This window comes from Emydura macquarii, unplaced genomic scaffold (genome assembly GCF_026122565.2).
Source record: "Emydura macquarii macquarii isolate MOO-44397 ecotype Brisbane River unplaced genomic scaffold, CSIRO-AGI_Emac_v2 contig_2994, whole genome shotgun sequence".
Taxonomy (NCBI): Eukaryota; Metazoa; Chordata; order Testudines; family Chelidae; genus Emydura; species Emydura macquarii.
In genome coordinates this window covers 838,615-862,844 of record NW_027133131.1, presented here as the reverse complement: position 1 = coordinate 862,844, position 24,230 = coordinate 838,615, and the positions used below count along the sequence as shown (strand labels likewise).

Here is a 24,230-nt window from a genome sequence, read left to right as displayed (position 1 = left end):
CTCACGCTGGAGTAAACCAAGGGTACCTCTGTTGGCCTGATTCTCCATTGCCCTGCACCTTATGTAGCCAGTTACATCCACTTTATCCTGATAGAAATGGCGGCGAACTGGGCTCAGTGCAGTTACACCAGTGTAAAACGGGCACAAGTGGAAGCAGAATCAGGCACAGGAAGTTTATATAAAACCCCCCATCCATGGCTATGATTTGCTGTGATCCTGCTCTAAGTTAAGGAGCTGCTAACCTGTCTAGTACACGGCTGGGTCTGTAAGGGAAATGTTGCAGGAAGTTGCCTGGGGAGACAGCAGGGTGCAGCCCTGGGAGTTGGGAAATCCAGGCTCTGTTTCCAGCTCCACCACTAACACATTATGTGACCTTCTTCGGCCAATCACTTCACCTTTCTGTACCTCTGAACCAAACAATGGGTTGAATGAGAACAGAGCGCTTGGGGATCTTGGGATGAAAAGTGCTAGACAAGTGCTCAGTATTCCTGTTCCCGAGTAGGTGGTGCACTGAATCAGAATTGACCCAGTCCATGGCACAGTCCTAATGGTGCTGTGCTTTGACTGTGATGTAAAGCCAATGTCTTAGCCACTCATGGATCATTAAAGATCTTGTGACAGATTTTTTGTAAGAATCAGGGCATTAGCCCTGGCCAAATCCTCGCTTGCTAATTACACTCCGACACCTTAAAATCTTTTCAAACTGGTCTAGCAAATTCCCTGCGGGTTCATTCTGCAGCCATGTGCTGCAGCACCAGGCGCTTCCCCCCCATCTGTCAAGAAAAGATTGTAAATGGGTGGAAGCAAGGTTTATTGTAGGATCTGGATGCAAATGTTATTTACAGGAGTTTAACACTTTGAGCAATAAATAAAGACCATGCGTGCGCTCTGGACAGCAGGGCTTTCCCTGTCTCCTGACATCTTACTTTGTGCAAAAGGCAGAGATTTTGCAGCGTGTAGGAGATAAAATAGCTGTATGTTTTATTGAATATATTACATTTGAACATATAAATAACTATAGCATAGTTCCCAAAGCTGGTTTTCTTGGCATCGTTTAAGCTGATGTTATAAATGAGAGCAAACTGGTCCCTGAGTTCTGAACAGGCTTAAGTTTTATGGAAACTTTTGGATCCGGATGAGAACGTTAGGTCCTGGCTTCCTCATTAGCTGAAATATTTCTTTGCTGCTGCACCCCAGTGCAGGAAGGAGGGAAACGAACATGGCAGAGTATAATAGGAATTATTTTTCAGCCTTAAATATAGTGATGGCTACCAGGTGAATGTCACAAGAGAGGTGACAACAGGAAGGTATTTCAGGACCTCATTCAACAAGGCACTTAAAGCACATGCCTGTCTTTAAGCCCGTGAGGCTTCCCATTCGCATGTGTCCCATTCACATGGGGTTTAGGAGAGCCAGGAAATGTGTCTCTCTCTCTTATCCTTATGCTCCTGAGACAGAAAGAAAAGCTCCTCAGGGATTCATTAGCACATGAAATAAATGATATTGCTGTGCTCCAATCAGACCTACTTTGGATACACGGAGACAGACTTGTATCTGACTAATATATACCTGTGTGCCCCCCATTAAAAGAAGTGTTGGTCAAAGTACTGTGCTGATGGGGCAATTTATGTCCCAGTACCAGGAATGACTGTGCTGTATGAAACGTTCCAGAGGGGTAGCCGTGTTAGTCTGTATACAGCAAAAACAATATGAGATGCCCATAGAGGGGGAGAAAGGTTTTAGGAGGCACCAGACTTTGCAATACTCCCAAGGCTGCACTGACAACCTGCCTGGAGGCAATGGGCCACAGCAGAAGCTCAGTCATGCTACACCCTCATTGAAACTCCCCGTGGATTGTGCTGGGAGCAGGCTCAGGTCCTTAGTTTGCAAATATCTGTTCAACAAGGGACCTGCCCCCGCAAATCTCTGAGCACCTCAGCTCCAGGCGAAGTCCACGGGAGTTGAAGGGGCTCAGAATATCTCTGGTCTGAGCCCTGGCTGTGCAAATAAAAAACAAACACACTGAGCCATAATATTTTGCTCACGCTTGTATCTTCCTTGATAGCTGGGTAGTAACTGCTTGTTGGCTGGAACCACCAGCAATAAAACCCTGCAGCTGTTTAGCTCCATCCTTGCACTCCTGTGACAGCTACCCTGCAGCTGTGGGTAGCGGTAGAGGGTGTAGGGTGTCCCCACTCTAGACAGTCCAGGATGTGGGACCCCCCTCAAAACACTGCTTCGAAACAGCGCCCCGAAGTCTGGGCAAGTTCAGATGTGGATCTAAATCATGGGACTGGCCCCTGTGTCCCTTACAGAGCTGGAACGTCACTCAGGGCTCCTGTGTCTAGAACAGACAAGGGAGTGTCAGGCAGGACCCCTCCTGTGGCTCTGCTGTTTGGGCTGGATTTCGGGAGAGCTGAGGTCTTATTCTCCCCTGCCTTGCACCTTGTGACATCCTCCACACCTGTGCAAAGTGCACGTGAAAAGAGCACAGCCGAATGGCCACGTTGCACAGGGGAAATGCCTCTAGAGGAGACGAGGCAGAGGCTGGACATGGGCTCAGATCCATCTTCATCGGGTCACCTTGGAATATGAGTAAGTGACTCCCCTCCCCACTAAAGTGAATGCATCCAAAGTACCTAAGGGAGGAAGATGCTGCAGGAGGCAGTTGAAAGGAGGTATCTATGCGCTAGCACAGCAGCTGGGATCTGCAGCAGCAAGCTGAGGAGGGGACGCTAACCCAGACTTAACCCAGGACCGTCCTTTGCTGGAGAAATTAAAAAAAATTCAAATACAGGAAACACGCTGCACATTGCACCCCTGTTGGGGAATTCCTGGCTGCTCTGTCGCCCTGGGAGCCCTGGGCTGGGAGCACGACTGGTGCCAGATTTGCTGGGGAAGCTCAGGTCTGGGCAGAGCCCAGATTCCTTCATGCTAAGCTGTGTGTCAGTGATGGAGGAGGGGGCAGGAACTCACCTCTCCAGCCAAGGGTAGGGGTATCCTCTGTACTGAGATTAAGGGATGGTGGAGCTGCTGGATGCACTGGGGAAATGAGGGAGACCCACCGAAAGAGGGCATTTCTTGCCCTTCTGAGCCTGCCCCGGGGGGAGGGAGGGGTGTGCATCAGGACAACCCAGGAAATGTCAAGTCAGCACTGGACCCCCAACGGGTGCTTGCACCAAATTCCTGCCTGGTGTAAACAAAGGAAAGAAAAGGAAATCAGAATCCCACGGTGAGCTGAGCGACAACAAAGGCCAGGATCCCACCGCAGTGAGTCTAGGGAGGTAGGAAATACACCTGCAGCCCCAGCAGGGATCCAACACCAGGGTGGGGGGGAGGGAGGGCAGATTGCTCCCTTGGGGCTCTTCCCTGGGGCAGAGGGCAGTTTTAGTTCTGTCAGATGCTAAATTAGTGCCTCCCCCAGCAGCTTTGGCTGTGCCCCCTACACATGCACAGAGCATTTATCACAGCCCCATTCCAGTCACTGAGCTGCTGCCTGGCTACGGGTTATTGCAGGGTGTGTATTGTGGTTTTGTACACATGCACACACACAGGCAGATACGCATGCACACACAAAAGGATCCCAAAGGCTAAACTGCGACTCTTGCTTTTCAAAGGGGCCTGAGGTGGATTTCAGAGTCATGTGAGCAGGGTGGGACGCAGGCGGGTGGTTACCCTCCATGCTGGTGCTCATGTTCCCGTCTGGCACGCGAGACAGGCTGGCGTCGGCTCACGCACCCAGGGGGTATTTTTATAAATGGGCTGGGAGACATTTTTTTTAATTAAAAAAAAAAACCCAAACCAAAAAGCAACTCCAAAGACACCGGAGCGCGAGGGTGAAAGACGTGCCAGGGCAACTGGCAGCTGCTCAGTGGGGCTTTTCCGCAGCAGGTTGGAATCGTCCCTGGGAAAGGTTGTCAGTTACTATCTTCCCACCACAACCGGCAGGGCTGGACTTAGAGGGAAAAACCAGTTTGTTACAGAGTCACGCAAAGAGCCCCAGACCCCTCCCTGCGGCTCAGTGACCTTGAACTTCTCTGGCTTCTCTGCTGCTCCGGAGCCTGAGCAAGGGAGGCGGAAACCTGATCCCGAGGGCCCGCAGTTAATAGTCTTGTTTGGGTTTTTCTAGGGAGCTGTTTAGCTTCTTTAGTGTCTTTTTAATCCTCAGGGCTGTGAGCCGAGCAGAGGGGCTCTGGTACCAGCATTCCTTCATGATCTGAGCCAGGGAGGACAAAATCTGGGGGGGCAGGGAGAAAGAGAGAGAGAGAAAATTACTCTCAAATGAAAATAACTGAGATCCCGGGCCAGAGCCTTCACTGGTGTAAATCAGCAGTGTTCCATTGACTGCTGTGGAGCTATGGCCAATTACACCAGCAACGGATCTGGCTCCCCACTATTAACCAATGACCCCAGAGCAGAATCCAGAAACCCAAGCTGCTTTTTCTCCCTCTACCGGCAGGCCCCATAAAGAAAACTCACCCTGCAGTAAGCAAGCACGGCTGACTAGGAGGAGCCTGACAAGGTGGGGGAGGTAATATCTTTTCCTAGAAGCCTGTCATTCCAAAGTTGTCATAGTTGGGCAACTTCTCTGACCCTCCATTTTCCCATCTGTGAAATGGGAATAATAATACGTAGATGCCTTTAGGCAGAGCAAAAGGCCCCTCTCTGACCCCACTATGGCAAACTCTTGGTACATGCTGAGCGCTACAACCATGAGTTAGTCCCAGGACTGCTTGCTGTAGTAACGTTAAACCCAGGCAGAAGTGTTTGCAGGATCCCCCCTTTGCCTAAGTCTTCATGGAACAGGCCATTTATTTAAAAACTGGAAGTCAAATCCTGCTGAGGAAACTAGAAGGGAACACAAACTCTGGCAAGTCAAGTGTAAAAGTATAAATAGGCAGGCCAAAAATAAATCTGAAGTGAAACTAGTAAAAGACATGAAAGCTAACAGCAACATTTTAAGTACATCAGAAGCAGGAAGCCTGTCAAACTATCAGGGGGCCACAGGATGACGGAGGTGCTGAAGAAGCACTCAGGGAAGACAAGGCCATTGGAGAGAAGGTAAATGAATTCTTTGCATCAGTCTTCACTGCACAGGATGTGAGGGAGATTCCCAGGTCGAAGCCATTCTTTTTAGGTGACAAATCTGGGGAACTGTCCCAGACTGAGATGTCAGTAGTGGAGCTTTTGGAACAAATTGATAAATTAAACAATAATAAGTCACCAGAACCAGATGGGATTCACCCAAGAGTTCTGAAGGAACTCAAATGTGAAATTGCAGAACTATTAACTGTGGGATGTAATCTAGTGCTTAAATCATCCTCTGTACCAGTGGACTGGAAGGTACCTAATGTAATACCGATTTTTAAAAAACGCTCCAGAGGTGATCCTTGCAATTACAAGCCAGTAACCCTAACTTCAGTACCAGGCAAGCTGGCTGAAACTACAGTAGAAGAACCTCAGCGTTTCAAACATCTTGGGAATGGAGGTTGTTCATAACTCTGAAATGTTTGTAACTGAACAAAATGGTATGGTTGTTCTTTTAAATGTACAACTGAACATTAATATAATACAGCTTTGAAACACTACTATGCAGAAGAAAAATGCTGCTTTTCCTTTTTTTTTTAGTAGTTTACATTTAACACAGTACTGTACTGTATTTGCTTTTTCTCTCTCTCTCTCTCTCTCTCTCTCTCGCTCTGTTGCTGCCTGATTGTGTACTTCTGGTTCCAAATGAGGTGTGTGGTTGACTGGTCAGTTCATAACTTTGAGGTTCTACTGTCTAGTAAGAGCAGAATGATTAGACGCAGAGATGAACATGATTTGTTGCGGAAGAGTCAACATGGCTTTTGTAAAGGGAAATCACGCCTCACCAATCTATTAGAATCCTTTGAGGGGGCCAATAAACATGTGGACAGGGTGATCCAATGGATATAGTGTACTTGGACTGTCAGAAAGCCTTTGGCACAGTCCCTCACCAAAGGCTCTTAAACAAAGTAAGCAGGCACAGGATGAGAGGGAAGGTCCTCTCATGGATCAGTAACTTGTTAAAAGATAGGAAACAAAAAGTAGGAATAAATGATCAGTTCTCACAGGGAGAGAGGTAGTTAGTGGGGTCCCCCAAGGATCTGTACTGTGACCAGTCCTTTTCAACATATTCATAAATGATCTGGAAAAAGGGGTAAACAGTGAGATGACAAAGTCTGCAGACAATACAAAATTACTCAAGATAGTTTAGTCCAGAGCTAACTGCAAAGAGTTACAAAGGGATCTCACAAAACTGGGTGACTAGGCAACAAAATGGCAGATGAAATTCAGTGTTGATAAATGCAGAGTAATGCACATTGGAAAATATAATCCAAACTAGACATACAAAACATGGGGTCTAAATTAGCTGTTACCACTCAAGAAAGCGATCTTGGAATCACTGGGGATAGTTCTCTGCAAACATTCACTCAATGTGAAGCGACAGGCAAAAAAGCTAACAGAATGTTAGGAACCATTAGGAAAGGGGTAGATAATAAGATAGAAAATATCACAGTGCCACTATATAGATCCATGGTACGCCTGCATCTTGTATACGGAGTTCTGGTTGCCCCTTCTCAAAAAAGATATATTAGAAGTGGAAAAAATACAGAGAAGGGCAACAAAAATGATGAGGGGTATGGGAGAATTTTCATATGAGGCGAGATTAAAAAGATTGGGACTGTTCAGCTTGGAAAAGAGACGACTAAAGGTGGATATGATAAAAGTATATAAAATCATCAGTGGTGGAGAAAGTGAATAAGGACGTGTTATTTACCCCTTCACATAATGCAAGAACCAGGGGTCACCCAATACAATGAATAGTTATTAGGTTTAAACAAACTTAAGGAAGTACTTCTTCACACAACTCACAGTCAACCAGTGGAACTCGTCACCAGAGGATGTTGTGAAGGGCAAAAGTATCACTGGGTTCAGAAAAGAACGAGATACGCTCATGGAGGACAGGTCCATCACTGGCTATTTGCCAAGATGGTCAGTGACGCAACCCCATGCTCTGGGTGTCCCTATGCCGGGATGAATCACTCGATAAATTGCCCTGTCCTGTTCACTCCCTCTGCAGCATCTGGCACCAGCCACTGTCAGAGACAGGACACGGGGGAGATGGACCATTGGTCTGACCCAGTATGGCCATTCTTATGTTCTTATGTGTGGGTTTATTTTGGCTGTCGCGTTGGAGAAGAGTCACCCCACAGGCGTGGATCTGCACCCTATGTCACAGCACTTACCGAGTCAGAGTACAACCAGTTAGGGATACTGGGCGTCTGCTGATCAGTGCAAACCACCTTCTTCATATCCTCGAAGCTGGGGTCGCTCGGGACCATGTCAAAGAAAGGAGGCCTATAGTCCTCCACTATCCCTGCAGGAGGAAGAGTGGGCAGCAGGTAAGGAAAACTGGCCTGGTCACAGGGGCATGCTGCACACACTGCCAACGCTATGCACCAGTGATCTCAACGCACCGGCAGCCACGCAACAAACAGCAGGAGTGTGTGCACACACACGTGCATTTGCACCACTCCCCTCTGCTGGATGGATGTGGACCTGCTGGGTGCCTGCTTGAAAGGATGTAGAGCCTGCTCCTAGCACTGCATTAGGGACATGAACCCCGCCCAGTAGCTGAGCTCCAGGATCAAACAACAGATTAGAATTCGTTCTGTGTACTATGGGAGTGCCTGAGGGCCAGTCAGGACTGGGGCCCCTTTGTGCTGGGTGCTGTACAAACACAGAGTATAGACAATTGTGCCTCTGGAGGAGCTGAAGAGCAGGGGTGAAATGCTGCGTCCACTGACATCAATGGAAGTTTTACCATTGCTATCAACGGGACAGGATTTCACCCCATGGATCCTGTTCCTCAAGCTGTCTGTACTGACCGTGGGATGTGTGCATGTGGCTCCAGACCGCGACAGACCCTCCTCTTGGTCTGAACATGTATTAACAGGGCTGGGGCTAGCCAGTTAATGGACAGTAAGACCAAGCGTGACGCAGCTGACCCACAAATTACAAGACCACTAATCTGGAACGACTCCATGGAAGTCTGTGGGGTTACTCCAGATCCATGCCGGCGTAGCTCAGATCAGAGCTGGCTGGGGGGAATCCTGCCTTGGATAGCAAACACTTCAGAGGAAGATGCACCATGCAGCAAGCCCGTAATGCACACCTCAGTGCTGCTCACAGGGAGGGCAGCCTCCCCCCCAAACCCCAAGTCTGCGCTTTGAACTGGTTGCAATTGCAGGAAGCCCAGGTCTCTCCCTGGGCCAGTGCAAACATCTGGGAGCCCCGCTGAGACGCAGCCCAACCGCCACCTGGTGGTGGCCTGGCGGCCAGGCAGCTGCTCACAGTGAACGTCTGGCAGCTGGGCCTGGCTAATCCGTCTTTAGTGCCCCCGGGTGTCTTTGTGTCAGGGAGACTGAACCCGTTTTGGCTGCCAAAGCCCTTCCAGCTTCCCAGCAACCCACCGCAATGGGACGTTCCTCTCTGGGCCTCCCGCCCTCCCGCCCCTGCGTCCAAAAGGGGATCCGAAGCCTCGGCAGCCGGGGTCACCCCCACGTCAGCCAACCACCCTGGATGCAGTGCCAGGCGGGGAGCTCCCCCTGCGCCGGACATCCGACGGGACGGGACGGGACAGGACGGGAGAGAGGCCTCTGGCCAGTCCAGGGCTAATGGGCGGCCAGTCCAAGGGCAGGCGAGCGCCTGGGAGCCCGGCCAGACTGCGCCTGCGGGGACCTGCCACCTGGCCTCCGCTGCCTTCATCTCCTTAGCCGTTTTACTGAACTTTCCTACTGGTGGAAGGGGCCAGCTGGACAGCCTGGAGGCTCTGTGTAGCCACACGGGTCAAGCTCCCCCCACTGTCTGTACCCCTTCGCCCTGCCCCGCAGCGCCCACTCTAGGGAGGAGAGGGCAGAGGTGGGGTCTGTGGCCCATTCAAGCCTGGCCCTGTCTGCTGAGGCCACCACAATGAGGGCAAGGGCGGGGGCGGGGGCATTCCTGTAACAGGGACGCCTGCCCACTGGACATGAACTGAAGACCCCACGGCTGGGGCCAGACTTACCATCTGTGGATGTGGAGCCCTAAGATGCCTGAGGGTGAGAGGACCGCGCCTGTGGGGCGGGTGGGGGGGCATCCACTGGAGGAGGAGTCTGCATCTGGCCCATTTGTTCCATTGCACAACGTCAGCCCCCCCCAAAGCATGCCCTGACCCCCCACTCTCATCCCATGACAGCTGTGTCTGCCCAAGGCCAGGCCCTGGGGGAAGAGGCTGGGTTGGCCTGTCAAGCCCGTGCTCCAGAGGAGCCGGAAGTCCCCTGGATGTGGCCCGTTTCCAGGCAGTTCTCTGCTGCTGCTCGTTTTCTAATCAGTGCTGAACAAACAAAGCGCTGATTGAGTCTAATGGGCCCTTTAATCAGGGAGCGGGCGCTGACACCAGATTACAGTGTTTATAATTTACAGCTAATCTATGGGCAAAAACACCCCAGAGCAGCTGAACAGCTTTGTCTGAGCAGCCCTGATGATTCCTGCACAGGGAGCCGCGCGAATTCATGGGAGGACGGTGGCTCCTCCTCCAGCATGCTGCTCACTCAGCCCCTCCATGGCGGCTGCTGCCACAGCCTGTGCCATGCTGCTAACCAGACCCATTTACCCAGCTGCCATCTGTGGCAAAACTTGGGCCATGAGATGCTGCCGACTTCCTTTAAATGGGCAGTCCCAGCCCCATCCAGCCAGGGCCCTTCTGTGAAGGTTATGATATATTGTTTGTATTGAAGTAGTGCTAGCAGCCCCAGTCGTGGCCCAGGACCCCAGTGTGCTGGGCGCTGTACAAACACCAAACAAGGAGGCAGTCTCTTACACAGCTGGAGTATAAGATAGTGTACAGATAAGGTTACCTGAATAAACAGGTGTCTGGGTGTATGTTTCTGTGTCTGTGGACATCAAGATATTCTGTGCATATCCATAGACCATGGACCCCAGGGCAGTCTCTGTGCACTATAAAAGAACAGCTAGATACGTGTGTATCTATAGAGAAGGGCCCTTGCGTGCATATCCATATGTTTGTGTCTGTGCATGCGGATCAAGAATGAGGAGCGCTGCGTCCCACTGCCCAAAGCACCCCCACTGCCCCTTACCATTAACAACTGTCCTCCTGGTGATTTCCCAGAGCACCAAGCCAAATGCCCAAATATCTGTCTGCTTGTAGGATTCGAAGCAGTCAGTACGGATTTGCTCGTCCAGGACCTCGGGGGCCATGTAGCGTTTGGTGCCAACCCGAGGGTTATTCCCGATGTCCAGGTAGTCGCTGCCCTGCGAATGCATGACTGCCAGACCTGAAAGGAAGCAGCACCAAACAGGCTGAGCTGGAGGACATGCGGGGGGGTGTCTGGGTTTTGACTCTTTTCTCTATGAGGGCAAGTGCCCTGGAATCTGACCGTGGCAGAGTTTTCTGCTTACAGCGCAGGGAAATCCCACCTTGGATCAATATAGCCAGTCTGCACCTCTGTCTCCCATGATAATTTGTTCTTTCTTTCCTTCCCTGGCTTATCCCAAGGGGGAATATTTATTGCCACCACTTTGTTCTGGGGAAGAAAAAATACCTGCATTTACCCCACTGCGATTTGAACCTGAGACTCCAGGGAATTAAAGATTTAAGCCCTGATGAGCAGGCCATCCCCTCCACTTGCAGAGGAAACAGCCTTTGCTTTCACGATCCCTAAAGACACATCTGCCCATTCACCACAGTGAGCTGCACCTTCCCCAGGTGAAAGAGAATCCAGACTTCGGTTAGGTCCAGATGGGACAAAGGTCTGATATGGTCAGTTCCTATGATCCCCAGCCCTGAGCAAGATGACATGCCGAGATGGGTTACTGCCCTGGCTCTGACCCCATGGATCGATCCCTCTTCCTCACCCAGGTCTGCGATGCAGCACTGCTGATTATTCTTCACCAGGATGTTCCTGCTCTTCAGGTCCCGGTGAGCAATGGCTGGTTTTCCCTGGGTCCCAAAAATCTCCACATGCAGGTGGACCAGGCCGCAGATGATGGAGCAGGCCAGCCTCAGGCAGCTCTCTGTGTGCAGCACTGTGCTCTGCAGGTAGTCGTAGAGGGAGCCGTTCTCGTGGTAGTGAGTGATGAGCCAGAGCTGGGTGCTGGAGTTCCTGGACGTCATATCAGAGGCAATGAAGCCTAGAGGGGGAGAAGGCAGAAGGGGCCATGGAGCAGCCTGGCCATGCACAAGCTGGCCATGCACATCAACGTCGTGAGCTGCTACTCACCCAGGATATTGTCATGTCTGAGCAGCACCGTGTTGTAGATCTCCGTCTCGCGGAACCACGACTGCTCGTCCCGGGAGGAGAAGATCTTCACGGCCACGTTCTCCCCGTGCCACACGCCGCGCCACACTTCCCCGTAGCGCCCTTTCCCTGCCATGACAGTGAGCCGGCGTCACGCTGCCCTGCCCTTGTGACGGGCACACGTGGTGCACACCTGCTCCTGCCATGCCACGTCCGGGCTACAGGAGCACAGGACACTGCTGCCTACGCTGAAGGTTTGGCGACCTCAGCCACCCCTAGGATAAGGTCTTATGTTCTCTGTGGATCAGTGACTAGAGGACAACCTGATCCCATGTCTCAGCCCGTGCCCTGCACCCGCTGCCAGGCAGTGGGCACCCAGCAGCCTAAGGCATCAGAGAATGAACCTATTCACCAGCAACGTGCTCTCACATTGTGCCAGGACTTCTCTTTTCTTAACAGGGCCTAGCCTGGCCAGTTAGAGGAGAGGACAGGTGACTTCATGCCCAGGCCTGGCCCATACAGTTGGGGGATAAGCTGGGTACTTCAGTGCCCAGGCCTGTCTGCTAAGGGAAAGGCCAGGTACCACAGTGGCCAACCTGGGCCTCTGGATATAGGTGACAAACTAGGTCCCACAGTGCTTGGGCCTGATCTGTGGGGCTGGGGGCCAGGCCAGGTCCCTCAGGGCTAGGCCTAGTGCGTACCATGAAGAGTTAGGCCAGAAGCCTCATGCCGAGCCTAGCCCATCTGATACCAGGGATTAGGGGTGAGGGAGGGCCAAGCTCCAGTCCAAGAGCTGCTTGTCCTTTCCCCTCCTACACTCAGCATCGCCAGGGTGCCCTGGGCTCGGGGCTGGTAACAGAGACAGCCACAGTCAGAGTCCAAAATGTGCGCACGGGTCAGGATTCCTGGGTTCGTCTCTCGCTGCTCCCGGGATAGCCTGGCGCCGGCCTGGCTCACTGGCTGAGCCATGGGAATCCTCCATCACCACGGGGAGATGCTGAACGACAGACGCGGGGGCTAGCAGGGGCTGGGTTTCTCACCTACGCATTCCACCAGAGCGATCTGCCGAGCCACAGTTCTCTGGACAAGGAAGGGCAGGCCGGAGCCGCTGCCCGTCGTGCAGTCCTCGCTCAGCAGGTCCTGTGGGACAGGGTCGTTGGAGCTTGCAGACGGCTAGTGGCACATTAACCCGGCAAGCAACTCTTATATCCACCCCACTGGTCATTCGACCTCTCCCGTCACCGTGGCAACGAGGAGCTGGGAGATGGGTGGGATGCACTCGGGTGATGAGCTGGCCTGGTGTTGACCTGGGGCATATGGGTGCAGTGATAGGGTGGAGATGGAGTGAATGCATGAACTTTGGATGGGGATTGGTGCATGGTGGTCGGTTGGCTGGAGCCAAGGTGCATGGACATCGTAGTGGGGTGGCGTGTCGGTGGGGCACATGATGGTGGGGATGTTGCATGAAGATCGTCTGGGTGGAGATAGAGTCAGAGCTGCAGGAGGGGGGGGTGGAGAGGGACCCGTGACTGGGAGGTGCAGTGACCCGGTGCCAGCCGTGGGGTAGAGATGGCTGCATGGCACAAGAGGTGGGGTGGAGACAGAATTAGGGAGCCCATCTACATCCATGTCACCCATGTACCTTTCCTAGTCAATGTCATACCCCCTACCTTAGGAAGAGACTGTGACACATACATGGGCTCCAGCTGCAAAGTTCAGGTTTGGCTCCAATCTCTGCAGGACTCTGGGGCGTTCAGATCTAGGGGGTTTGCAGGGTGGGAGTCTCTGGCTGGCCCCCTTTCTTGTCCCAGGCATGCAGGCTCTTTAAGGCCTACTCACCTCTAAGGTGCCGTCTCCAACCATGGATGCTTTCAGCATGATATCTGTGTCCCCCAAGTCATCATGCCTGCAGAGGAGCCTCTTCCGGCGGTGCTGAGCCAGCTTCCAGAAGAAGAGGGTGATGAGCACAAGGAGGACGAGGAAGGCCAGCAGGGGGACGAGGATCATCAGGAGAAGGTTTTTCAGAGAGGGAGGTTCCTCTGGCTGTCCCTGGCCTGAGGGGAGGAAAATGTCCAGGGGCAAATGCAGTATAGACCCCTCTGCCCAGCCCTTGTGCATGGGATCAGAGCAGGGCTGAGATCTGGAGGGAGCAGGTACTGGGGTCTGCACCCTCCTGACTGTGCTCCTGTGCTGCACAGAGAGGGGAGGAGGGGGCTTCAAGCCACTGTTATCTTTTGCGTTTTCTAGAGCCATGCGGGGCCCTGCTCTCCTATGGGTGAAAGGGCCAGTCCTGCCCAACCCGGCACATTGCCCCCAGAGCCCCAGGGGGCTGGAGAGCTGACACCTCCCCTCCCACTGAAGGAGAGGGCCGCAATCTGAGAAGAGACGGCCAGGCTCCCGGGGGCACCTCTGCTGTTGCGGCAGGGATGCAGCAGCCCAGGGCCTCAGCTCAGGACTGGGAGGCGGGTGCAGGGAGCTGCTCTGGAGGGCGGCTGCTCAAGTGGCCCCATATTGCACATCAGAACGGGCTGGTGCCCAACGGAAGGAGGCACCTGGTCTGAGGGAGCCGGGCCAGAGGGGCCCTGGTGCTGTTTGTTCGCTGGTAACGGGTGATTTCGGGGGAATTCCTGCCTCTCCAAAGGCTGGCGGAGGGTTCCCCAAGGCAAGGGTGGGAGTTTGGGACAAACTACCAGAGAGGGGAGCCTCCTCCCCCCAGCCACCCCAGGGACAGGGGGGAAAGGGCTGTGCTCTACCTCTCAGGTGGACAGTGATGTTCTCATTGCACATGTGGGAGCTGCAGCAGTTCATGGCATATTGATCCATGATGGCAGTCTGGCAGTGCTCCAGGATATTGGACCTCAGGCAGCCCTTGCCCTCCATGGTCTTCCCATCCTCCAGCGCTTTGCTCACAAAACACACCTTCCCCCGGCAGGTGGTGTTTTCACACTGCTGCATGTCACAGGCGCACAGCAGTTCATCTGCGGGACACAAATGAGATAGCATAGACGGGCTAGGTCCTGCGGGGGACTTGTGTAGTGCTTCTGGCTTCAGCACTCGATAGCTGTGAACAGGGTCAAGCAGATCATTCCAGGCTGGGTCTGCCCAGTGACGGAGATGGGCATTATCTCCAGCAGACTGGGGTCACTGGAGGGGATGAGGATACTGTGCGAGCTGCCCAGTTTATCCGCCCAAGCAGAGAGCATCCTCCGTCACTAGCAGAGCCCACCTCCTGGAAAAGCCCTGTCTCACTGAAGAATGCTGCCTACTCCCAGTTCTCACTTTTATATCTCCAGCCCTTTTCAGCTAATGATCGCAAAGCACTTTATGAACCATAGTTAACGAACCCGCCTGGTCTGCCCTGGGAGCTAGGGCAGTGTTATTGTATTCATGTCACATGAAATGACTCACCCAAGGTCCCATGGCCAGTCATTGGTGGAGCAGGAATAGAACCCAGGAGTCCTGACTCCCAGCTCCGTCCTCTGACCACTAGCCAGCACTGCCTGCCAAGGCAGACACACAAGGGCTTGAATGAATTGCCTGGGATGGTGACTTATTTTGAGAGGCGAGTAGGTAAATCAATCTGCAGCTCTCCAGCTATTTATGTCAGTTTCCTATTTCAGCTATCCGCTGGAAACACTGCATTCTTCTTAGTCAGTCTGGCTATTCTGCTTCTTACCAGCGGCAACGCTCCTTGGAACAGTCAGAATGGCCAGGAGAAAGTTCCCAATGGCTCCTTGCAACATTTTCTCTGTAGAAGACAGAAATAATTGATAACAGTCTTGCAGTTCTGTAGCAACTTTCACCCCAGAGGATCCTAAAGCACTTTGCAAATGCACATTGATATTATTGTGGTACAACTTCATTATATGTAGGGGGTCAATTCATGAATGCCTGAAATGCAGCTACTTCTGGGATGGAACGGGGCAGCTGCTTAACAGTCACTCAGCAAAGCTACACAATGGCTTTGGAGAGGAAGTATAGAATTTTGTAGTCAACTGAAATGGCGCGGGGGGGCAGGATGTAGGTAGGTAGGATGGAATTATCTGAAGTGGAACTTGGCCAGGACATCAGGATTACCACCTCTTCCGGAGAATGATTCCAGAGATCTTTATTACACACAACTGTATGAGAACCCATGTGTCTGCCTTGGTAATATGTGTAAACAAACACATTGCACACTCTGTATTGAATAACATCCGTCCGTCTGCATACAGAAGGGCAATCCGGAGTTCTGTAATAGATAGGAATAGGGTAGTACACCTTTAAATGGTCTGCGAGCCTGTGTTTGGGGCTGGAGAAGCCACCAGAAATCAGCCAGAGCAGCAGTGTGTATGTAGCTAGGTCAGGCATGTGTGCGTGTACTTGTGTGTGTGGTTACTTGCTTGTGACCCAGCTGTATCCCTGTGGTGCCTTCATGTTGTATTGTTCTATAAAGAGCAATAGACACATCAATCTCTTTTCATTATAACAATTTGTGCTGCTGCATTTCCTCTTATTCCAGGAAAATCTGCCCCAAAGCATTTTACAGGCTGTGCAGGCCTCACCATCACTAAAATGCAGCCATCTCTGGAGTGGAGCACAGCAGCCATCTTGCACCAGCAAAGCTACAGTTTTGAAGCAGGCAGCCAAGACATTACACACGATATAATCCCTTACAAAGCGGAGGCAATGTAGGCAGCGGGAACTAATGGGGGACCTGGGACAGTCAAAGGGAGCGCCGGGCAGTAAGAGATGTAATGGGATGCAGCAGGGTCAAAGCGGGATTTAACTAGGTCTGAGCAACAGAGATTGCAGGATCGAAGTGCAGTGGATCGGAAAGGCCCAGGGAAGATAGTCTCTGCTCCCCATCACCCAGCACCTCAGATGGCTGCTGCGGACTCTGGACCTTTTTTCTATGCATTACAGCCATAGATTCTAAGGCCAGAAGGTCCCAGCTGGCCACCGAGTCTGACTTCCTGCACTTCACAGGCCACTAAACCCCGTCCAGTTACCCCGTGGTGAGACCAATAATCCAGATTCAACAAACATAGCCCAAACTATGGTGTGCTGCCGGCAGCGAAACACGAGGGACTGAGCTGCACCGCTGCCCGCGCAACGGCAGGGAACTGACTCGGTGAGACATACAGATGCATGATCCTGCGCCCAAGTGCCCTGTCTCACCAGGCCGAGGGCCAGCTGTGCATAACTGAGACGCATGGACTGGATCCTCCACGGGGCTTTTGTATCAGTCAGGCTTATCAAGGGTACAAATAACCTCGGAGCAGGCAGCCAGAAGGTTCCCAGCTGCTCCTCTGCAGAGGGAGGGCTTTTTATTTTCTTCTCAATTCTTCCTCATAAAAAGGAAATTCTTGTCAAACTAATCATGATGAAGACTTGACCTCAGCACGGTCCCCAAGCCTCCCAGTCCCCTTCCTCCCCCCACGCAGCCGTCTCCTTCGCTCTGGATCCCTTTCTAAATGGACAAGCCCTTGGGTCCTGGGAGCCCAGAGTTCTCCACCCACCTCCATTCCGTCCTCGATGGTTTCTACGTAAACAGGCTGATGTCTCTGTTTCCTGCAATTCACGGAGCCCTGCCCATTGTCCGCCGTGGCAGCCAGAACAGGAATCAAGATTGTTTAGATTCTGGCCTTGATGTGAAAGCGGAGTCACACAAACACACATGGCTCCAAGCCGCATTAATAGATATCTGGCCCAGACAGCAGCTTTGTGGCTCCAGCCATAGGGCAGCCTCACAGGGACCTTTCCTCCCCAAAATAACTCGCTTTGTTGTTGCTCACAGAGGGGAAATGGAGACTGAGCTCCAGTGGGAGGTAGGGATAGGGGTGAGAGCTGCCTCTGGCCCAGGGAATCTGCAGCTCTTGCAGATGAAGCACCAGCAGCAGGCAAACATCTCTTTCAAGGGTGAGCAAAGGGGTCGGATGCTTTTGCATGCTGAACCTATGTTGGCTAACGTGGTTCTCTAACCCCACACCCCAAACACTGAGACAGACAAGGCAAGTTCCTAGGGGATTGGAAGGCCGACTATGCGGGAGCGTCGGGGGGTGGGGGTAGTATGGGTGCTCCCCAGTAGCTGCACCCTGAACCAGGGACAGTCCCATATGCTGCAGACCCAGGGCAGATATCCTGACATGGATTCAGCCCTGGTGTAAGCAGAAGCCACTCCTGATTAAATCAAAGTGCTGGGTCACTCCAGGGCGGCACCTGACCCGTCATTTGAGACAGTTTGGGTCCCCCTGGCCTGAGGCAGGATCCTGGAATAGTAACTGCAGCCTCCACGGTGTACAAGTTTGACAGCTGCTGTCCTGGGAGTCTGAGCACATCCAGAGCCGGCCCTAGGACTCCAGCCTGGAGACAAAGGAAGCGCCCAAGGATTTGGGCTTTGAGGCCTGGAGGCACCTCCAGAGAGTTGGGCCCAGTTCTGTTTAGCCCCCATCCATTTCCTTTCCCTTCCTCCCCTCTTCCTGACCTGATAGACTCTAAGGCCAGAAGGGACCATCATGATCATCTAGGCTGATCTGCACATCACAGGCCACCGAACCTCACCCGTTCACTCCTGCAGCCTCTGGCTGAGTGAGCAAAGTCCTCAAATCATGATGTAAGGACTTCAAGTTACAGAGAACTCACCACTTACTCTAGTTCAAACCAGCAAGTGACCCATGCTCCATGCTGCAGAGGAAGGCATAAAACCCCCAGGGTCTCTGTCAATCTGACCCAGGGGAAAATTCCCTCCTGACCCCAAACATGGCCACCAGTTAGACCCTGAGCATGTGGGCGAGACTCATCATTCACATGTTCTCTGTAGATCCCTAATCTCATTAGGTAGCCACACCCTGGTCTCAGAGTATCTGTGGGGGCTGATACCAGCTATGCCCCTCAAATCCAATCAAGTGTAGGTCTAGGAACAGACCAACAGGTTGTAGAAATCAGTGTCACCCACCCCAACAGTTCAAGAATCATGAGTCAGGCCCCAAAATATTATGAGATTGGCTTATGAACTGTAAGATTCTTTTAAAAATACTGTATTTGGGGCTCGTTACTTTCTGGTTTGTGAGTCTTTAGGGGGGCACTTGAGAAATGTTTTCAGGCTTTTCTCTGCAATCATTAGGGCTAGAAATGTACTTTTTTCTTTTTAAATGAAAGTTGAGACTCCTACATAATCCGTTTCCTCTCAGAGCAGGGGCTTTAAGTGAACCACCAATATGTGATATCCTGTCCCCTAGTGAAGTCAATAGGATTTTTACCATTGTATTCAATGAAGCCAGGATTTCACCCGAAATATTACAAGACCGGTGATAAAAATGGCAAAGGCTGGCAATGCAAAACCCACCTCTAAACTAGACCAATTCTTAGAGCGGAGCTACCAGCAACTACAGGTCAGGTCAGAGGCTAAAGACAACTGAACTTTGAGAGAGTCCGGATCGGAACTTCCTCTGCGGATTGCTTCTTGAATAGGCCAGAATCAACCTCCTGGATCCAAACACAAAGACTCAATGAATTGAAATGTTTTAAATTGTTTTTAAATGTCACCATACGTTTTGTTTTAATTTACAGACTGTCCTGCAGGCATGGGGGACTGAATGGAAGTGCCTGGACCAATTTCCTCATCCCAAGCCAACTAAAGGTTCCATTAGACAGCGGCATCGGTGATGGAAAGTCAACTAGAAGTTTCAAATCCTTTCGCTTTTAATCGCCTTGCAAGTTGTTGGTAACACAGAGAAGGACAACTTTTAAAACGGCTGTTCTGCGGGAAAGGGTTGATGGCTGCCATTAATCACAGACTGGGGTAAAGCTAAAGGCTGCGCCAACCACCTTTCATTCATGCGAAACAGTAGAAGTGAAGCCCCTTTTATTTGGTGATAGCTGAACACAATAGAAGCCACCACCCAAGTCACTAGGCTGCATGGCAAGACCTGCTCTAGAATGAACCCAGGGAGAATAAGTGGGGTTTGTCTATGACAGATTGCAAATGCAGGGGCTAATGGATTTTTTGACAAGCTGCATATGAGAGAAGTAGAGAGCCCAGAAAACCAGCAGGCAGCAAGAGAAGCAGTTGTGAGAATGGCCCAGAGAAGGATCAGAGAGACAGAACTCCTTGCTTGGGCACAAGACTGGCTGGAGAAGCAGGCTTGGAAATTCTGAGTAAGGAAACTGCCTGCCATTTTTCCTTCTGTGTTCTGGGAAACAGGATCCTGGCTTCATTCACTGTAAACAAACAGGATCAACCCAAAGAAACACCGGACTCGTATAATCAATTTCTCCTCTAATGGAAACAACTGGCAAGGCTCTACATATCGGCAAACTGCTTGGGCCAAAAGAAGCAATCTTAGCTTGTCTGTGACCCTTTGAACCACTAATAAATAAATAGAGGGACCAGATTCTCAGCTTCTGTACATCAGTAAAGCTCCAGTGAAACAAACAGCTTCATCAGTTTACACCAGTTAAGAGGTGGCTGAGGATAATCAGAGTTAAAGCCACTTTAATTCCACCTCTTCCATTCATGTGCTATTGATATGATTTATAGTGCAACAGCATGCCAGGCATTTAAGGTGTCCTGTATAATCACATCAGAAAGCAGGCTAATGTAATGACCTATTGAAGATGCTTCTGTTAAGAAAAAGGGTGGAGAACGCACATTTAAAATGTCTTTGGAAGTGGACATGCACTCGGAGCTGCAATTCCCCACAGGCCGGTTTGTCTCAGAGCAGGCAAGGAAGCAGGGCTGTGAATGCGTGCAGATGTGTCGCTGTCTCTCCTTGACCCCTTGGCCCTACTCCCTTCTCTTGCCAGCGGTGCGCCAGCTCAGGATCTCACTGCGGCTGTACGGCCAACATCGCTCTCTGCTCAGCATGGAGCCAGGTTTTAAAATCTGGAGTTAATTTAGTGCTGCCAAAAGGCGTCGGAGGGGAAGCCTTGGAGACAGATCCTCTCTGCACAGGGCCAGCAACCGTGCTTGTAGGCTCCCCTTCTCTACTGCTCCACCAGGAGCCCTAGAAGAACCATCTGAGCTGTCCTGACCTGGGCATGACCAGCCAGGTCTTGGTCTATCTGCTGAGGCCGCCAGCACGTGCTTTCATGACGACGGTTTTTGTGCTCTGGACACGTGTCTGGGGAAACTAGGCCATGTCCCACCAAATCTGTGATGCAAAGATCCCCAAGCAGTAAACACTGTTCTGCTCCCATTGAGGGGGGCTGGATTCACACCAGCTCCTTGGGCTCGAGCCATTCGTGCCCAGCGCCTGCAGCGTACACCCATGCAAAGCAGGTCTCTGGGTATCGGAAAGGCAGCCCCTTGCACTTGTGTAGCTAACCATGCAGAGCGGCCTTGAATTGTCCCCAGAGGGGACGCCTACACTGCGCTAAAACACCCGTGGTGCTGAATCTCAAACCCGGGGCAGCTGACTCTGGTTCACGGGATGCGGGCTACAGGGCTAAAAATAGCTGTGTCGACGTTCAGACTCAGGCTGGAGTCTGGGCTCTGGCCCAAGCCTGGCAGTTTTATAGCCCTGAAGCCCAAACTCTGCAAGCCCGAGTCAGCTGACCCGGCCAGCCACAGCTGTGCTGCAGCTCTTTGATTGCAATGTAGACATAGGGAGCAAGACCAATGTTTTCCAAGGGGGCCATTGATCTTGGAAGCCTCAATTTTTGGGACCCTGATCTTGGGCCTGATTTTCAGAGGTGCTGAGCACCCAACTGAAGTTCCCAGGAGCTGTGGCTGCCCCACCCCTCTGAGAATCAGAGTTCAGAGGATACTTCTGAAGATTGAGCCCTAAACTGTTCTCCCCTTCCCAACCTCCTGCCCAGTCCCAGGTACCAGGTCCCTTCACGGCTCTTGTTTTCAACTTGAGAACGGTTTAACTAGCTGACATGAAACCAAACCAGGAAACAAATCTCTCCCCATCTCTCCAACCCCAAACAAGATGCATGGTTCGACCGGTCACATGATTGACTGGGAAATATCTAAGATTAGCGCCAAAAAAGCAGAAAAGCCTTTTTTTATTTTTAGTGCCAGGATGCCACTCCTGACCTGGTTCCTTATTTTGGTTCTGTGGGAACCAGCAGCGGTAAAGATGCACAGGGTGCATAAGCACATGGACATCAGGAAGCATTATTTCTGGGTGCGGAGACAGCAGATTTAGGCAGTTTCCAAAGGACTGGACTAGGCGGGTTTTCAGAGGTGCTGAAGTTCGCCTTGAAGTCAGAGGAACCTGGGGCTGCTCAGTCCTTTACAGATCAGGTGACTAGATTGAAAGCCCAGTGAATTCAGTGGGAGTTTTTCCATTTATGTCATTGGGCTTTGAACCTAAATTAGGAGCCCTGCGGAGCGTCTCCTCCTCATCGGTACAGAACTGTTCAGCTGCACTGGGCACTGGCATCGTCCCCTGAAGCATTCCGGAGGGGTCAGTGGTCTGACCCAGGGTGCATGCTGTATTCCTAGGGCTGGATAAAATGCAGAGCTGGGAGCCATAGCCAGAGATCAGACTAGCTCAGCTCTGGGGTATGGGTCAGGCCCGTTTCTGATCCAAACTGAACCTTGGCACCTTCCAAAGGCCGCCTGCCATTCACGGCATGACTGGCGCAATGTGCTCAGAGCCGAGCCGGCAGATGCTGCCAGCAGCCGCATTGCACAGCATGGGCTTTGTGCTCCCTGCGCCTGAGGCAGTTGCTACATTCGAAATAAAAGAAGCAGGTTTTGTTATTTAAAAACCCAGCCCAGATGTCACCTCCCCACCCACATGTTTATTTTCTCTCAGATTCTGTTTGTTAGAGAAACAGGAGGGCAATGTTGATCTTCTGTTATTGGTTCCCAGAACAGCGAGGGGTTTTTTCTGGCCTGGCTGTTGTATGGGGCTTTTCACCCTGGAAGTTTTTTAGAAACAGTAACAAATCTTGCCAGGCCTCTCTGCCTCCCTCTTGAGGTGGGGGTGCTAGAACGGAGCCCACCATCCTACGGATCCCATTGAGCTATAGGATAGCAACAGAATAGTCCCCGTCCCATTCCTCACACACCCTAGCATTTCATTTGCTTTCTCAGCTGGTGCTGGACATTGAGCTAAGGCTGAGCTGCCTGGGTCCTTTTCCTGAGCTGAGCCAGTCAGTTGAGTCATTCTGTACAGTGGAGGGGGAGTCGTGTTATTTCATCCCACACTGAATTTCTTTTAAAACATGTTGCCCATTCCCTTAACCAGGCTATGTCCCTCTGAAGTTCTAGAGAGTCTTGGCTAATCTAAATCATTTTGTGTTACATGTAAATGTTGCTTCCTCCCTGCTTCCCTGCTTGCCCAGATCATTAATTAATATATTAAATAACACCAGCCCTAGCACAGACCCCGCCGTTAACTTTCTGCTGTGATGAAATTGGCCATTTCTTCATAATCTTTGTTTTCCACCTCTTACCCAGTTTCTGACTCAAGACAGCCCTTTGCCTCTGGTATCCGGATTACTTAGCCTCTTCAGTAGCCTTTTGTGAGGCGCTTTGTGAAAGGCCTTTTTGAAAGTCCCAATGAGTTATGTCTATTTGTTCTCCTTTATCTACTCTTTTATAGAGGAACGGGAGAATTTGAATAGATTGGTGAAGACAGTTCTCCTTTTCGGAAGCCATGCTACTCTGACCCTATCATATCATTAACTTCCAAGTCATTCCATCATTTCACCTAATTTACCAGTCTCTCGGCTGCAATTTACTACATTTCCTCTAGTGCCTTTTTGAAATATATGCAAAACATTTCCTACTCTCCAATCCTCCAATGTAGCACTGATCTTATCACACGGCTTGTCCAGTTCTAGAGCCATTGGATATCATATCATTGTCGTTTACATGTTATTTCATCTTCTGAAAGGGGAGGCAGGGCCAGATTCTGACTTCTGTTACCCTGGTGTAAATCCAGAGTCATCCCACTGGCAATTGGGGTAAAACTGGATTCTAATCTCAGCTGCACAAGCATAAATCAGGAGCGGTTTCTCCAGATTTGCAATTAAGCTACGGAGCGGTTCTGAGCAGCAAGTAGTGCCCATTGCATGGGAGTGGCTCTGAGTCTGAAGAGGCGAGGGACACCCCTGGTAAGGAAAGTGGGATCCCAAAGAACAGGCTGTTCCAATGGGTGACCCTGGGGGAGAATCGGGAACAGAACAGAGGGTCCGAGGAGTTACAAACATGGGGGCAGAGCCTCAGCTGCTGGGAGCTAGCGGAGTGAGCTCAGCGCTATGCTAGGGAACAGGCCCATGATGAGATCTTTGGTAGCATGTTTTCTGCTTTGAGCAGCAGCCTCAGACACACCGCAACACCCACCGAGGGAGCAGTTCATTCCAACTCACCTGCGGCTCTTTCACTGTCGCTGACAGCACCGGCCCAGAGGAGAGGCTGCGTGCAGGCAGGCGGGCGGGCGGGCTCTGCAGGGTCTCTGGAGGTGGAATGGAACCTGCCTGACCCAGATCTGTGTGTCCTGTATCCAGCTTTCTGTCTGCTGCCAGTGGGGCTGGGATGACCCGTCCCAGAGGCGATTCTCCTTTGGTAGCAGTGTCTGGATCCCGGGCTTCGACAAGACACTTTTCCTGCTCACACCAGGCAGCTCCCCACTGCGCTGCAGGCTCCAGCCTGAAACAGATTCCTGGGTTAGCCTCCCTCCTCCTCGCTCCAGCCTTCCCAGATTTGCAAATGGAAGTCGGCAGGACAGAGCTGTGGCTCTGGGGTTAATTCCAGCCGCTGTCGCCTGTCCCAGCTGTGGAGAGGGGTGTGGGCATCTAGGTTCCCTCCCCAGCCTCACGGGACTCAGCTCTCTCTCCCTGTTGCCCAAACGCAGCAGTCTGGCAAGATCTCTGAGCTCTGGATGTGGGAGAAGTCAAAAATGTTTCTTATTACTGCCTCTTCCTGCCTGGCTTTTCTCCACCACTCCCAGCTAATAAAGCATT

General features: G+C 51.6%; 1 protein-coding gene across 1 annotated transcript; it reads right to left on the bottom strand.

The window, feature by feature from the left end:
• Positions 1-2,116: 2,116 nt before the first annotated feature.
• On the bottom strand, positions 2,117-23,945 carry ACVRL1 (activin A receptor like type 1). The gene is made up of 10 exons (XM_067529824.1): positions 23,637-23,945; positions 15,001-15,072; positions 14,078-14,302; positions 13,164-13,378; positions 12,365-12,464; positions 11,307-11,453; positions 10,942-11,217; positions 10,164-10,361; positions 7,272-7,402; positions 2,117-4,237 (listed from the first exon to the last, which is right to left on the bottom strand). The coding sequence occupies exons 2-10, from the start codon at positions 15,065-15,067 to the stop codon at positions 4,103-4,105; spliced, it is 1,494 nt and encodes a 497-aa protein (XP_067385925.1). The 5' UTR covers positions 15,068-15,072; positions 23,637-23,945; the 3' UTR covers positions 2,117-4,102.
• Between the last annotated feature and the right edge of the window lie 285 nt (positions 23,946-24,230).